General features: G+C 40.6%; 7 protein-coding genes across 7 annotated transcripts; 4 read left to right on the top strand and 3 right to left on the bottom strand.

Annotated features, from left to right (window-relative positions):
• Positions 1 to 590: 590 nt before the first annotated feature.
• Positions 591 to 2,225, top strand: FOA43_000817 (uncharacterized protein; the record flags this gene model as incomplete). Its single annotated transcript, XM_038921143.1, has 1 exon — positions 591 to 2,225. One exon carries the CDS (start codon positions 591 to 593, stop codon positions 2,223 to 2,225), a length of 1,635 nt encoding a protein of 544 aa, XP_038777071.1.
• Positions 2,226 to 2,242: 17 nt separating this feature from the next.
• On the bottom strand, positions 2,243 to 3,115 carry FOA43_000816 (uncharacterized protein; the record flags this gene model as incomplete). The annotated part of the gene is made up of 1 exon (XM_038921142.1): positions 2,243 to 3,115. One exon carries the CDS (start codon positions 3,113 to 3,115, stop codon positions 2,243 to 2,245), a length of 873 nt encoding a protein of 290 aa, XP_038777070.1.
• Positions 3,116 to 3,249: 134 nt separating this feature from the next.
• Positions 3,250 to 4,434, bottom strand: FOA43_000815 (uncharacterized protein; the record flags this gene model as incomplete). The annotated part of the gene is made up of 1 exon (XM_038921141.1): positions 3,250 to 4,434. The coding sequence occupies one exon, from the start codon at positions 4,432 to 4,434 to the stop codon at positions 3,250 to 3,252; it is 1,185 nt and encodes a 394-aa protein (XP_038777069.1).
• A 1,344-nt stretch (positions 4,435 to 5,778) lies between these two features.
• FOA43_000814 (uncharacterized protein) lies at positions 5,779 to 6,972 on the top strand (the record flags this gene model as incomplete). The annotated part of the gene is made up of 1 exon (XM_038921140.1): positions 5,779 to 6,972. One exon carries the CDS (start codon positions 5,779 to 5,781, stop codon positions 6,970 to 6,972), a length of 1,194 nt encoding a protein of 397 aa, XP_038777068.1.
• Positions 6,973 to 8,578: 1,606 nt separating this feature from the next.
• Positions 8,579 to 10,414, top strand: FOA43_000813 (uncharacterized protein; the record flags this gene model as incomplete). Its single annotated transcript, XM_038921139.1, has 1 exon — positions 8,579 to 10,414. The coding sequence occupies one exon, from the start codon at positions 8,579 to 8,581 to the stop codon at positions 10,412 to 10,414; it is 1,836 nt and encodes a 611-aa protein (XP_038777067.1).
• Positions 10,415 to 10,822: 408 nt separating this feature from the next.
• On the top strand, positions 10,823 to 11,614 carry FOA43_000812 (uncharacterized protein; the record flags this gene model as incomplete). Its single annotated transcript, XM_038921138.1, has 1 exon — positions 10,823 to 11,614. One exon carries the CDS (start codon positions 10,823 to 10,825, stop codon positions 11,612 to 11,614), a length of 792 nt encoding a protein of 263 aa, XP_038777066.1.
• Positions 11,615 to 11,656: 42 nt separating this feature from the next.
• Positions 11,657 to 13,702, bottom strand: FOA43_000811 (uncharacterized protein; the record flags this gene model as incomplete). Its single annotated transcript, XM_038921137.1, has 1 exon — positions 11,657 to 13,702. One exon carries the CDS (start codon positions 13,700 to 13,702, stop codon positions 11,657 to 11,659), a length of 2,046 nt encoding a protein of 681 aa, XP_038777065.1.
• Between the last annotated feature and the right edge of the window lie 46 nt (positions 13,703 to 13,748).

The raw sequence follows: 13,748 nt of genomic DNA, 5'->3' as shown, positions 1-13,748 counted from the left end.
CAGTGTTGATGTAGCAGCGTTATACGGAGACCTTACATAGAAACAATAGCAAGGCCTCCACCTTAAGAGCTGCGAAACAAAACAAAACAAAATAGGAATAAAGCATCTTCATTCACTAAAGAAAACACCTTAATTACACGGTAAAACTTCCAATTGTAATTGGATCAGAATGTACTAACTAGCGTCCTGATATGTAACAAGATATAGTTGCGCCAAACGCTTTCATTCATACCATCCCGGAGACTCTCAGAGAGAGCCCCACTTCCCCTAAAAGGAGAGGAACGCTAATGAGCTAAAAAGCAGCGCCTAGTTTTCATCATAGTGTTGTAAAACTGGAAGGATTACAAAGAAAGGAGAACTTCCAAAAGAACTGACTCTCTCAAATCAGCGCGACTTGTCTTCCTTATATACGAAATAAGGAAAACTTTTCAGCTGAAAAATTTAATCTGAAATGTTTTTCAAGGCGATGCAACGAAAAATTCTGAAAAAAAAATAATCAGGACTAAAAATTTATGGGTAAAAAGGGTTTTGATGGTGGAGATAAGTGACTTTTTTTAGCTGATCATCTAGAACTGAGCTTCCTTGTCGACATGAGTGCAAAGAGAAAATCGATTGAAGAAGATAAGTCTTTGAAGAGACCCAAAAATGTGATCACCGTTGATGATATCAAGAGATGGCATAAAGAGATCAGCACATCACCTAAATACTACAATAATATAGTGAGGTTACTTGATGGATTTACCAAGGAGATCGAGAAATTGGACACACATTCGAAGAAAGATGACGATGACGATGTTATTAAAACATTTATTGTGGCCCTTACACAGATTTTCCAGTCTTTATTGACGGCAGACCAGCTTAGAATATCGAGACATGACAACGAACAGCAGGTTAAAGTTTCCAAGTGGCTTAGAACAAAGTACCAAAATTACTTGGAGTCGATATATCAGATTTGGGCACTTGAAGGAGTCAGTGACGGTGTGGTGGAGCTTCAGATCGACGGACTCAGCTCTTTGATGACACTTTTGCAAGTGGAAAGTGATACTATGGCACCTTCCAAAGAACAACCATACTTTGCTACAGGCAGCTATAAATCGATATTGAAAGCATTGCTTTTGACTGGAAATCAAACTCAAATTCGGGAACAAGGATATACTATTGATAATCCTTTGATTTTGGAATTCTATGACCAATATTTCTCGAATTATTGGGATATCAAATACTTCTTCTTTGACGCACTTAGTGATATTGTGAAAGAATTAGAATCGAAGGAGATGCTCTTTTTCGCAAATGTCATAACATTGGTAAAATTGGCTCCTATGTATCCTGAAAAGGATATAGAGAAGTATATATCGGAGAGGTTTGTTGCAAATCCTCCTTCGAAAGTGGAAAGCATCTTCAAATTCAGGTCGAACTTTGAGAAATCCTGGACACAGATGATGACCAGCCTTAGTTTGTCTCCAGCTGAGTACAAATCGATCCTTCTGATAATTCATAAGAGAATTATACCATTTTTTGAGGATCCATCTAGACTTATGGACTTCTTAACAGATGCTTATGACCTTGGATTTGAGGAAAAGGATATCTCTCTTTCGATTTTGGCTCTAAATGGTCTCTGGGAGTTGATGAAGAATTATAATTTGGAATATCCGGACTTCTACACCAAGTTGTATGGTATTCTAACTCCAGAGCTTCTTCATTTGAATTACAGAAACAGATTCTTTCGTCTTTTAGACTTGTTTATGAGCTCCACACATCTTTCTGCTGCCATTGTGGCCTCGTTCATTAAACAATTGTCAAGATTATCTCTTACAGCTCCTGCTACAGCTATAGTAGCCGTGATTCCATTTGTTTACAATCTTTTGAAGAGACATCCCACCTGTATGTTGCTGATTCATAATACTAGTGATGTAGGAAAGGATTTTGTGGATCCATTCAAAGAAGAAGAGACTGATCCTTCCAATACAGATGCTTTGGAGTCCTCATTATGGGAGTTACAGACAATGATGAACCACTATCATCCGCAGGTAGCATCTCTAGCCAAGATCCTTTCTCAACCATTCAACAAGTATAATTATAACATGGAAGACTTTCTAGATTGGAGTTACCAAAGATTGTTTGACAGCGAGATGACCAAGAGATTTAAGGGAGAGCTTGGCGTGGAATTTGAGCAATGGGATACAATGTTCGGAGATGACGGATTCATGAAGGGATATACATTCTAAGTCTATAAATATATACGCTATGCATTCATGGTGTTCACTGTGGTCATAAGACGGTTGGTAGCCCACTCGTAGCAGTACAAACTGAGCATTGTAGTTGGTGCGGATTTCAATACCGAAGGAACCAGACCATGGTATAATCCCACAGGTCCCTCACTTGCCAAAATGATCTTGGCCATCTTCCACGCCGAAGTTGACGTGGAAATTTGTCTTCTACGCTTAAGAAGATCCAATGGATAGACCAAAATTTTGGAGACAGCGCCTGCAATGAACCCACTACTAAGACCATTGGATTCCTCACTATTCTGATCTCTAAGAAAAGTGTAGCCCGAAAAGGCTAATCCTGTAGTCAAGGCTACCGATGCCACTGATAATGCTCCTCCACCAAAGAAGCCTCGGAGACCTCCAGTAGTCACTATATGCCTAATCTCTTCGTATAACGAGGCGAATTTGCGCTTCTCGTTGTTTATAAGCCGTGTTCGGAGAAGATCAAAAGGATAAGAAGCACATGTAGCGGCACATCCTGCGACAGATCCAACAAAAAGCGATTGGACGGGACCAGGAATATTCAGATGGTAACTCTCTTGGAGTCGTGTAGAATATGCATTAAGTAGCGAATAGAAGGCGAACTGGGAAGACCCATACACTAAGTACATGATCTCAGCAGGAATATTCCCCTTCCAGAAAGCTGTTAATCCTTCATGTCGACAAATTGAACTGACAGTTTTCGTGATTCCACGGTATTTTGTGGTATCAGTCTGTAATTGCAGTCGAATTTTGATCACGTCCATAGGCGCCACAAAAAATCGTGCTACCACCCCAGAAAACCCACCAGCAACCAGAGAGATCCCTGCTGGGACCTCAGATTCCCTTGCGATATTACTCTTAGGCATAGCAACAAGAGTAATGGTCAAATAGACAGACTATGTCGAAGGTCATATCAAATATCCAAAAACATCCCTACACCTCATAATACCAACTCTCATACTGATTTAGTATACATCGAATACATTTACACAATACTAAACTAGTCTCCTAGTTCTAGTTTCTTCTGTTCTTCTATGGCCTTTCTCACATCTTCATCAACCACTCCTTCATATATTTCAGTAGGCACTTCGGATAATCCTGTTTTAATCCGTAGACTATCAACCATCTTGGTTTCAAAGATCAACTTGTTCTCTCCTTCGTTCGATCCCACTATCTTGCGTATCTTGTGGCGAGTAGGCTGTGTAATATTAGGCACAAACGTAATTCCCGTGTAGGAATCTCTGTCTGTATTGCCACTAGCTATATTGTTGAACAAGTCTAGCCTGTCATATAACAGCATAGATTCGAATTGTCTGCATTTCAAGGCATTGTCATAGATCCAAGTAACGCTCAATTTGTCAGAGGCTTGAGATGGAAGTATCTGATTGGCAACAATCTCATGTTTCTTGTGGTGACTACGGTGTGCAGTAGATTCAATAATGGAAAGTGCGGGAGCTCCTTCAATGGCACCGTCTTTCCTAGCTTTATCCTCATAATAATCGTCAATCACTTGTCGTCCATTAATAATCACTTTGGCACCAAATTCTTTGTAAATGGATCGTGCAGTCACAAGATAAACTGCTCTCGTCTTGAAAGAAGACGGTAAAATTCCCGCGCGGATCATCGTAAGCTTGTCCACCTCATTTATTGTCACTCTAAATAGATGAGAATGCTTCTGGAATAGAAAATACGAGTCTCTATATCCCACATTTCTAGCTATGTCTGTGGAAACCATGTACTTTCTATCACCACGACCGATGGCAGTAAATGTCTTTACTTTAAATTGCCGTCCACCCCTCAAGTCACCCATTTCCGTTATCTTCTCATCTCCCTTAGGATCATCCGGTGTCACCACTTCGTCGTCACGAATAGTCAACCGGTTACCATCTTCATCGACGAAAACCTTCTTGATCTTCTTATTTTTAGGAAGTTCTTCCTCTCCCTTTCTTTTTAATCTAGGCCTTCCACGACCTCTAATTTGGTTGATCACAACGTAAACAACTTCGGTGTCACTATCAACTTCTTCTTCACCATTTTTAATGATCTCTTTCGGATTGTAGTCTGCATCGTCTTCAGATTCCGCATCTATATTTTCCTCTTCTTGTTTAACTACTTCTTCCTTCTCCTCCTTAACCATGGAAGTATCATGTCTTCCTTTTCTACCTTTACGGCCCTTGCGAGGCATTTCTGTGATGGAAAGTAAAAGCAATAATCTAGTCGTAGTCTCTCCTTATTTCTTTCCTTGTTTCCTCCTTTTGCTCTTTTTCAATTCGCGTTTTCTTAAAAAAAAAGTCGGATTACGTAATCAGCTTTCTTGAGAAAAAAATTTTCATATGACTTTGTAGAGAAGATCTTTTGTTTAACATCAATTAACCTTTACTCTCTTCTTTCTTCGGTTTACCCAGGAATTGTATCAGCAGTTGCTGTTTGGCTCGAATCGGTTTTGGAATTTAGGACTTTGATTCTTTGCTTGCTATTCCAAACAGGCGTTATGGATCCGACCGGATTTTGTGAGGACTAGTTTCTCTTTTGGGTATTGGTTTTCAATATCTCAGAAGGTGTTACTGCTCCAATATTTCGAAGACTGTGTTGGCTTTAGGACCATTCATTTCGTTTGGGCTCGTTTAAAGATTTAGAGATTTCTTGCTGGAATGTCTGGTTCTTGCTTCAAATTGTTAACATTATTTCGATTCTACTACTATCTGTTAGTGGTGCCGATATGGTACACTGTTCCGAGAGAAAGCTCCCAGTTTATCGCATTCAGAACCTTTGGTTTTCTGCGTGCTTCATGCCTGGGATATATTTATATCGTAGCGTAAAAACAAGTCACGTGCACTTTTCTTAGTTAACCCTAAGCTAAAATTTGAACATTCCTCTTCCATCGGCCGAAAGCTCTTAGGTCACGTGTGAAGCTTTCTCTACCTCAGCATCGCGGCAATCTCATGCATGAGAGCAAAACAATAACATTTAAGCTACGTCATTGACAGTTATCGATAAGAAGATGAGCATCGAGTAGATCATAGCGACAGTCCTTTAATCATCTACTTTTTATATTGTTTCGTTGAACAAAACAGTTCTCCAATTTTTCATGAATATCATTTGTCAATTACCGTCCAAGATTTTCTTTGCTTTGAAAATTTTCACTTCGAAAAGGAAAGAGCAAAAAACAACAGTTAAAGTCCTCGGAAATTCTTTCTTATCATTTTTTCTTTTCTTTTAACTTGTACTTGTCGTTATTCCTTATCTAAAGGAAATACCAGATACACATTACTCTCGACTTCTTATATGCCAATTAATCCGGTATAACCAAACAACTAGGCTAGTAAGATATTCAATCGTTAACATCTCGAGTATTTCCTTCCTTTCAATCCATCTCTGTGAAGTGCTCCCTTTGGGCGTTTTTTTTTTTATTGTGAAGCATATTGATTTCCTTCATTTATCAGCAAAGCTTTGCAAGTTTTTTTGTTTTGTTTTGTCAACCTCAACTAAATTGGCTGGCTAAAAGAAGAACAAAATAATAAAACTGAGAATGACTCCATCCGCTATATTTAAGGATGACCAAACTTTCAGCGAGTACGAAGGTTCTATGCATGATCTTGATTTTGTCAATCATAAACTCTCAGTGAATTTGGATTCCACAAATGCCTTTGAAGGCCCGGAAAAATTACTTGAAATATGGTTTTCTCCTTCTTCTGACGATTTACCGGATGGATGGCCTCGTGATGGCTTAAGACATATTCCTCTCAGTGGAATTGAATGTATGCTCGATGATGTCAATTGCAAAATTTTATCCAAGATTTCATCACCTGATATGGATGCTTATTTGCTCTCTGAATCATCGCTTTTTGTGTTCATTCACAAAATGATTCTTAAGACCTGTGGGACTACAACCACCTTATTTTCCCTAGAGCCCATACTAAAATTGGTTCAAAAGTACTGTCATTACTCTGCCGCAGATTTCAGAGACATCTACAGAGTGTTTTATTCCAGGAGAATGCTTATGTTTCCTGATCGGCAGAATGATGTTCATAAATGCTGGCACAACGAGATGTTATGGCTTGACAAATATTTTCCTGCATGTACTGCTGATTCATATATCGTTGGTAATTTGGTTACGGATCATTGGCACTTCTACATGAACTGTGGAAATCATGCTCATTCCCCGATAAATAGCTCGACAGAGTTGGATGAAACTTTGGAGATTCTGATGACAGATATAGATTCTCATTCTGCAGGAGTTTTTGAGATGTGTCAGTATTCAGGAAAATTCCCTAACATGAATCCAGAAACTGAGGATTATGGTCATATTTTGGGAAAGAAAATGATGCATCTAATGCAACTGGATAAGATAATAGATGCTAAGTCTGTCAAACATGATGCGTTTGCATTTACGCCTTGTGGATTCTCCTCAAACACCATCATAGAGGATAAATATTACTGTACCCTTCACATTACCCCAGAACGAGGATGGTCTTATGCTTCATTTGAAACCAATTATATGGGGGGTAGCAAACAAAAGTTGATCAATAAGGTAATCCAGGCATTAAAGCCAGGCAAGTTCTTTCTATCCTTTGTCAAAGAATCAAAGAATCCCAATTCTCTTAACCTTGCAATCGATCAAATTAGGGACATCTCCATTCAGGGCTATAGACGAGATGATAGAATCATCTACGACATGAAATTCAATTATTGTCTTCTTTACTGCTACTTTGTAAAGAAATGATGCTCATCGGTTTTATTTAACTGCATGCATATTTTCTGCAACCATCGAGTCCGCATGCATAAAATGCGGGCCTTGAAAATCAGCCGAGAATTTTCTCTAATTTTCTTAGTCTAAAACATTTAGTGTAACCAAGGCTTTGCAGGGGACGTGCGTTTTTATGTAAAGCATATTAATCGGTGCAGTCATCAATGCGCTGCAAGTAAGAAAGGAATATCTTGGGTGATATGATGTCCACTGTTGAGGCTGGAAAGATTACAAGAAGATGTTAAAAAAGACGTAGGAAATGTTTTGGAAATTTGTTGCTTGGGTCTACGCCTGTTATATATAGCAACGGGATTAACCTGTCCATAAAGGGGAAAAAGATAAGAATTCAAAAAAAAATAGTATTCAAATTAGGTGACTGTTCTCAAATTAGCCAGGCCCAGAGAATTTATTGGCACTGACATTCTATCGCTTGTAGTAATAGCATGTACTCACACACATTGCTTATGGTTGAAATATGTTTCCATGCTCTAGTTATCTGAATGCATGACATATTTGAGACACGCGGCAAATGTAGGATCCCTCCTGTATATAATTAGCGTACGCTCATGCAAAGCTAAAGAAAAAGTGCATCTTTTACACATTTAAAAGGGTGGAAAAAGCAGACTGCACAGCCGATTCTGTGTACTACGTATTTTTATCATTTGTGCATGCGTGATGCATAACTGGCGCGGAATGGAGGGATTGCGCCAAGCACATATATATTTTTCCCGGCACCAACGAATTATACCTGATATATCTGACCGTAACCGGTTTACTTGATTGTACTGAGTGTTCATTTATCGAGTGATTTGCGGCCATAGAGCGACCATGCCACACATAATAATCGATAAGCAGACTAGATAATACGAATTCTAATTCCACAGTGCTTCTCAACATGATTTAGTACCTCCTCTCTTTACGCAGCACATTGTCCTGTACGCGAATGCTGATGCGTGCTGATTCTGTGCAGTAAGACAGAATAGCGCGTCTGTCAAATGTTGCATGCGCGCTGCCAATAATGACTATATGTCCAGCGGATCTTGTTTATAAACTATCTTCATGTGGCATGAATTGACTTGCCTATCACTTTTACTTATCTTCCACTCAATAATTATACTCTCTCAATACACCAACCAAGCCTGGACTTGAAAGGAGACAGCCGCATCAAGATATACATTAAAAAGAAACAGTTTTCGTGTCCACGTTTCTTTTTGTTAGTGGGACCAATTTTCAAAATGCCAAAAATTTTTCTCATCGCTCGCTTTTTATTGCTGACTTTTTGATGTTTCGTGTTTTCCTGTTTCTTATGTGTTTCTTGTTTTTAGTTTTCAGTTTCTAGTTTTCTTAGTTTTTTGTTTCTATTGAAAGCTCATGTACGTACAGGAGTTCTTTTTCTGCTGAAAGTACTTTCTCCTTCTTGAATTCCTCTTTAATTATAATTTGAAGCGGTCTCAATCTTCTAAGTTCATCTTGTCTGCATTGTTACGCAACATTATTTTTTTACTCAACTATTTACGCATCTTTACTTCGCGTCGAAAGAACTTATTCATATCGAAACCGTTAGCTTGTCTTTCTCAATTTCATGTCTTCTACTAGTCCTGTCTACACTTATCCAGGACTACAAACTCAGCAGGCACGAGGCTCTACCCCGGAAGTTGATCAGCCCCATAATTCGACTGCTCAGGTTCAACCTTCCGCTCAGTCTGGTTATGCAGCTGCCCCACATTATCAGACCTACGCTACTGTGGGTCCCGGTAACTCCACCACGGCGTCTTATGGTTCTGGTTATTCCAATGCATTGACGTCCAGAGCCCCTACCGCATATGATTACGGCTATCAGTCGCGTCCTGGTGTCTATCAGGCGGCACAGATTCAGGTTCCTCAGATTTCTCAGCAGGCACAAACATCGCAAGCGTATGCTCTTCCAGGGTATTCTACCCAGTACGGATATGGCGATTATCAGGCACAACAGGCGCAACAAGCGCAACAGGCGCAACAGGCACAGCAGGCACAACAGGCACAGCAAGGCCAGCAGCAACAGTCGCAGGCACAGGCTGCTCAGCAGAGTGTTGACTATTATACTCCAGTTCAAAAGCCGGATGAGAGCTCTCCCCAACAGGTCCAGGACCGGAAGCAGTCTCAACAGTCGGCAACGTCGCCTTCTCAGCAGCCTTACTTGACTTCATACGCCAGCTACTACGCTCAACCTCAACAAGCAGTTTCAGCGTATCAGCACTATCCTGCATACGCAAATAACGGGTATGCACGTGGATATCCTGCTACTACAGCCTCCAACGGAGCCGCAGGATACTCGCTCTATGGGTCCATGCCTGTTACCTCGACAGCAGCTCAGCCATTGGCATCGTCGCTGGCTGCGGCAACTCAGAGTGCTACAGTCACTGGTACCAGTGCAGGTCCCGCAGGCGGGGTCGCACCATCTCCTCAGGCCCAGGCTCAACGGAAAACACATCGTAGAAATCACAACAATCACAGTAATGGCAATGAACCACCGCTTAGTCCATCTGTCGGACAAATACAACCCAGAGGCATTCGTCCTAAAATTACCACCATTATGTGGGAGGATGAAAAGACTCTGTGTTACCAGGTAGAGGCAAATGGCGTTTCTGTGGTTCGTAGAGCAGACAATGATATGATCAATGGTACCAAACTTCTTAATGTGGCAAAAATGACTAGAGGCCGACGTGATGGCATTCTTAAAGCTGAGAAAACGCGCCATGTTGTCAAAATTGGTTCTATGCACTTGAAAGGTGTTTGGATTCCATTTGATAGAGCTCTTCTTATGGCACAGAGGGAAGGTATTGTGGATTTGTTGTATCCGTTGTTTGTAAAAGATATCAAGCGTGTTATTCAGCAGGGTACTCCCACTTATCGTGTCGGCCAAGCTGGCGATAACTCACTAGAGGACAGCTCAAATTCTTCTCTTAGACAACATACCGCCTCCCCATTGCAAACAGTCCATCCTTCAGGTGGTGCGTCTGCCACTATTTCTTCAATGGCAGACAACCTTGCTCAGGACGCCGATCATTCACTTAACGGTGGTTCTACTGCCGCAACTACAACAACAGCTAGCTTTTACGGCCAACCAGGCGCCTCTGCTACTCAACCAATGATGTATCCTTATTATAGTACTGCAGATCCTTCGAGTGCGTCAGTACAACCACAGACCTCTGGCTATTATTATGGGGCTTATTATTCGCAACCTTATCAAGTGCGATCAGGTAGTTTGCAGCAAGTGCAGCAGGCACAACAGGCACAAGCTCAGCAAGCACAACAGGCACAAGCTCAGCAAGCACAACAGGCACAGCAGGCACAACAAGCACAACAAGCTCAGCAAGCACAACAAGCACAGTCACAGGACGGACAACAGGAAGGAGAGCAATCACCGCCACAACAGTAGCAATATGATTTCCTATTTGATCCTCTTTTACTGTGCACCAGTCTATCACTTTTGGCTTTCTTATACTTCATGCCGTATTAATTTGTCTTATTAGTATATATTAATGTAAAGTTCTTGTTACATAGAGTTATTTACTCCTCAATATTTGAGAAGACGCTGGGGCTATGTCATCAGAGCCAGGAGCCATGGAACACTGAAAACTGAAGCCACGTCTCTGATCAGGTCACGGGAAAACACGAGCGCGTCTTCTTTTCTCCGTTACCTCCTGCCGCTGCCTCTCCAATCACCGCGTAAGCGAATGTAAGGATTTTTTAGGAGCTGAAATAATCGGAGATAGAAGCGAATATATATATAGAGGATACCTGGGTGACAAATAATTTTACTTAACATAAACATCGTTCTTTAACCATGGGTTTGATTGAAATACAATCGAAAGAAAAGTTTTCTGACTTGACCTCCGTCAAGGACAAACTCATAGCCTTATATTTTCATACTCCATGGGCTTCCCCATGTATCCAGATGAACAAGGTGATATCAACATTAGCAGACTCGCCTCAGAACAAGCATATTGACTTTCTCTCCATTAACGCAGATAATTTCCCGGAAATTTCGGATTTGTTTGATATCTCAGCCGTCCCTTACTTTGTGTTAGTCAAGAATGGAACCATTTTGAAAGAGTTGAGTGGTGCTGATCCGAAGGAGTTTGCTTCTGCCCTTGAACAGTTGGGAGGCAATGAACAGGAAATTGAAACAAATCAGGCTGATTCCTCTGTATCCAAGGAAAAAAGTTCTTCCGTATTTGACTATGTCAGTTCTGCTACAAATAACCAGGATGCTGCACCTGCTGCAGTCGCTTTGGAAGAGGAAAGTCCGGAACAGCTGAAAGCAAGACTTAGAAAGTTAACCACAGCCGCTCCAATCATGCTCTTCATGAAGGGAACCCCATCTGCTCCTCAATGTGGGTTTTCCAGACAGTTGGTGGCAATTCTTAGAGAGCATCAAGTGAGATTCGGCTTCTTTGATATCCTTAAAGATGATACTGTTAGACAAGGTTTAAAGAAATTCAGTGACTGGCCTACATATCCTCAACTTTATGTTGGAGGAAACTTTCAGGGTGGCTTGGATATTATCAAAGAGAGTTTAAGTGAAAATGAACACTTCTTTGAGACTGCTTTAGTAGAAGCCAACAATACTAATTAGTAGGTGTTATATGTAATCATATCTAAAGTAATCCATATACTTTCATAGCTTCATCACAAGAGAATCATCGCTAAATGAATCCTCCGAATATTGTGAAGTTACATCTTCTGAGTCAACTATTGGGTCTTCATCAAACTCCTTGTCATCATCTTCTACCATGGATTCATCCTCGTTGTAAACGTTAAAATATTTGGCCTCTAATGACGTGGCACTCTTGGTACTATCATCTTCTACAATATCCGGTTGAAACTCAGTATCTGGTAGAATTATATTCTTGAAATCTCCACCAAGTCTTTTAAAAGTGCCCGTGTACTGATTCCCGAGTTTGTTTCTTGCCTTCGAAGAGTTCAGAATTTCGTTCTGATAATATCCGTCTATAAGTATCGCATCTTGATTTGAAAGATGTGAATATTGACCCAACGATACAAGCCTATTACATCTCCTTAGTTCGAAATCCTTCACCAGGTCAACAATCTTCCTCTTTTTGTAGCCCACTTTGGAGTCTCTTGAATATCTAGATCGGTGATGTGTAGCACCGGAACTATCGCCATTACTTTTGAGCCTAACACATTTCAATCGAGCCCCAAAACAGCTGTAATATGTCAGCATAGTAAGAGCTCGTCTGTCGTTCTTGAACCTAAATAATGTGTCTGCTTGCGAAAGAATGTCTACTAAATCAGCCACGTTGAAGTCTATTTTTGATGGATTCAATACCAAATAGTTTTCAAGAACGTTTAAATTCAATTTTCCAACAGAAGATGCAGAATCTTGTGATACATTGTCTACTGAAATTGTGTTAATATCTCGTAGCGTCGGCGGACTCTGAGATTTGTCAAACTGTACCACATTTGCCGTCTTTAAGTAATTGTTGAACTCCTCTTGAGGATGCTGTGTTCCGTAGATGATCTTACCAATTGAATGAAATATATTTAAGCCGTTTTCCTTACCGAGTACGGAGAGTGAGGATGCATCATGCGTCACAGGATATAAAAAGCGGCACCAGTATTCCAAAGTGATAAGACTATTTCTGATATCGCCAGTTGAACTTAGCTGGTCTATTTCATCCGTGATAAGACGCTTGGGTATCGCCTCTAGGGAATTGTGCTCAGTTCTAACTACACGCCTAAGAGCCTGCTTCATATATCGTTTGGCAACAGGGTTAAATTTCACTCTATTCCATCCTTTGCCTTCAAGTTTCATTAGGTTTCTTCCTAGAACTGTTTCAAGCTTGAATGTTGCATCTAAAGTGAACAAACCCCAATGATTGTCATCATCCGCATCGAATTCAGTCACACATATGATTAAAGGTGGCAATCCTACAGAAGAATCTAGTTCTATCCACCTCAAAATTGCCTTTCGAAAGTTCATCAAGGTACCCTCATGATAAACATTGGGTAATTCATCCACCACGATGCATTTCTCGTTACCCATAGTAAGCAGTTTGCACTCATCAAGGAATTCCGAAAACTGTGTCACTGAAGACGTAAGCCTTGATGTGGAGGTTGTTCGATTGGTATACTCAATCACATTCGGGTATCTACCACTATCATCCCTTTCAGGTATGATGCTGATATCGTCAAAAAGTCCTACTTTTTTCGCTGTCTCCTTCTTTTTAGACAGAGCCTCCTCTGCCAATATCTTAGCTGCGGTAGATTTACCACAACCGGAAGATCCAGAAAGAAATACAATTCGATTATGTGTTTCTTCATTAACCATCTGTTCGATTTGTGACTGAACTTGTTCAATCTTCTGTTTATTAATGCACAAGTCACTGCTTGATCGAGGAGTGTATTTTTCTGACCATAGGGACACACAACCCCTTCCGTCATCATCGTTAGTCAAATCAATAACATCTGGTAGATTCGGAGGAATTGAAAATTTCCCAATGATATCATCTATCGATTTGGTCCTAGTCGCACTCTTACCGGAATAACGTCTCTGTTCACCTGTTGGACGTATCTCTCCTAAACTCTGATTATCATCTGTAATCGTCTCAATCGACTCGATACTGACATCGGGACTACTGTAATGTGCTGATACAAGCTCCTTCACCACTCTTCTGCGTTTCTTCTGTATTTCATTTTCCATGATATACCATAAGATGATGGGTGAAGTACGTACGCTAAGAGAGCTT

The sequence above is a fragment of the Brettanomyces nanus genome, chromosome 1 (assembly GCF_011074865.1).
Source record: "Brettanomyces nanus chromosome 1, complete sequence".
Taxonomy (NCBI): domain Eukaryota; kingdom Fungi; phylum Ascomycota; class Pichiomycetes; order Pichiales; family Pichiaceae; genus Brettanomyces; species Brettanomyces nanus.
This window is presented reverse-complemented; position numbering and strand designations above follow the sequence as displayed.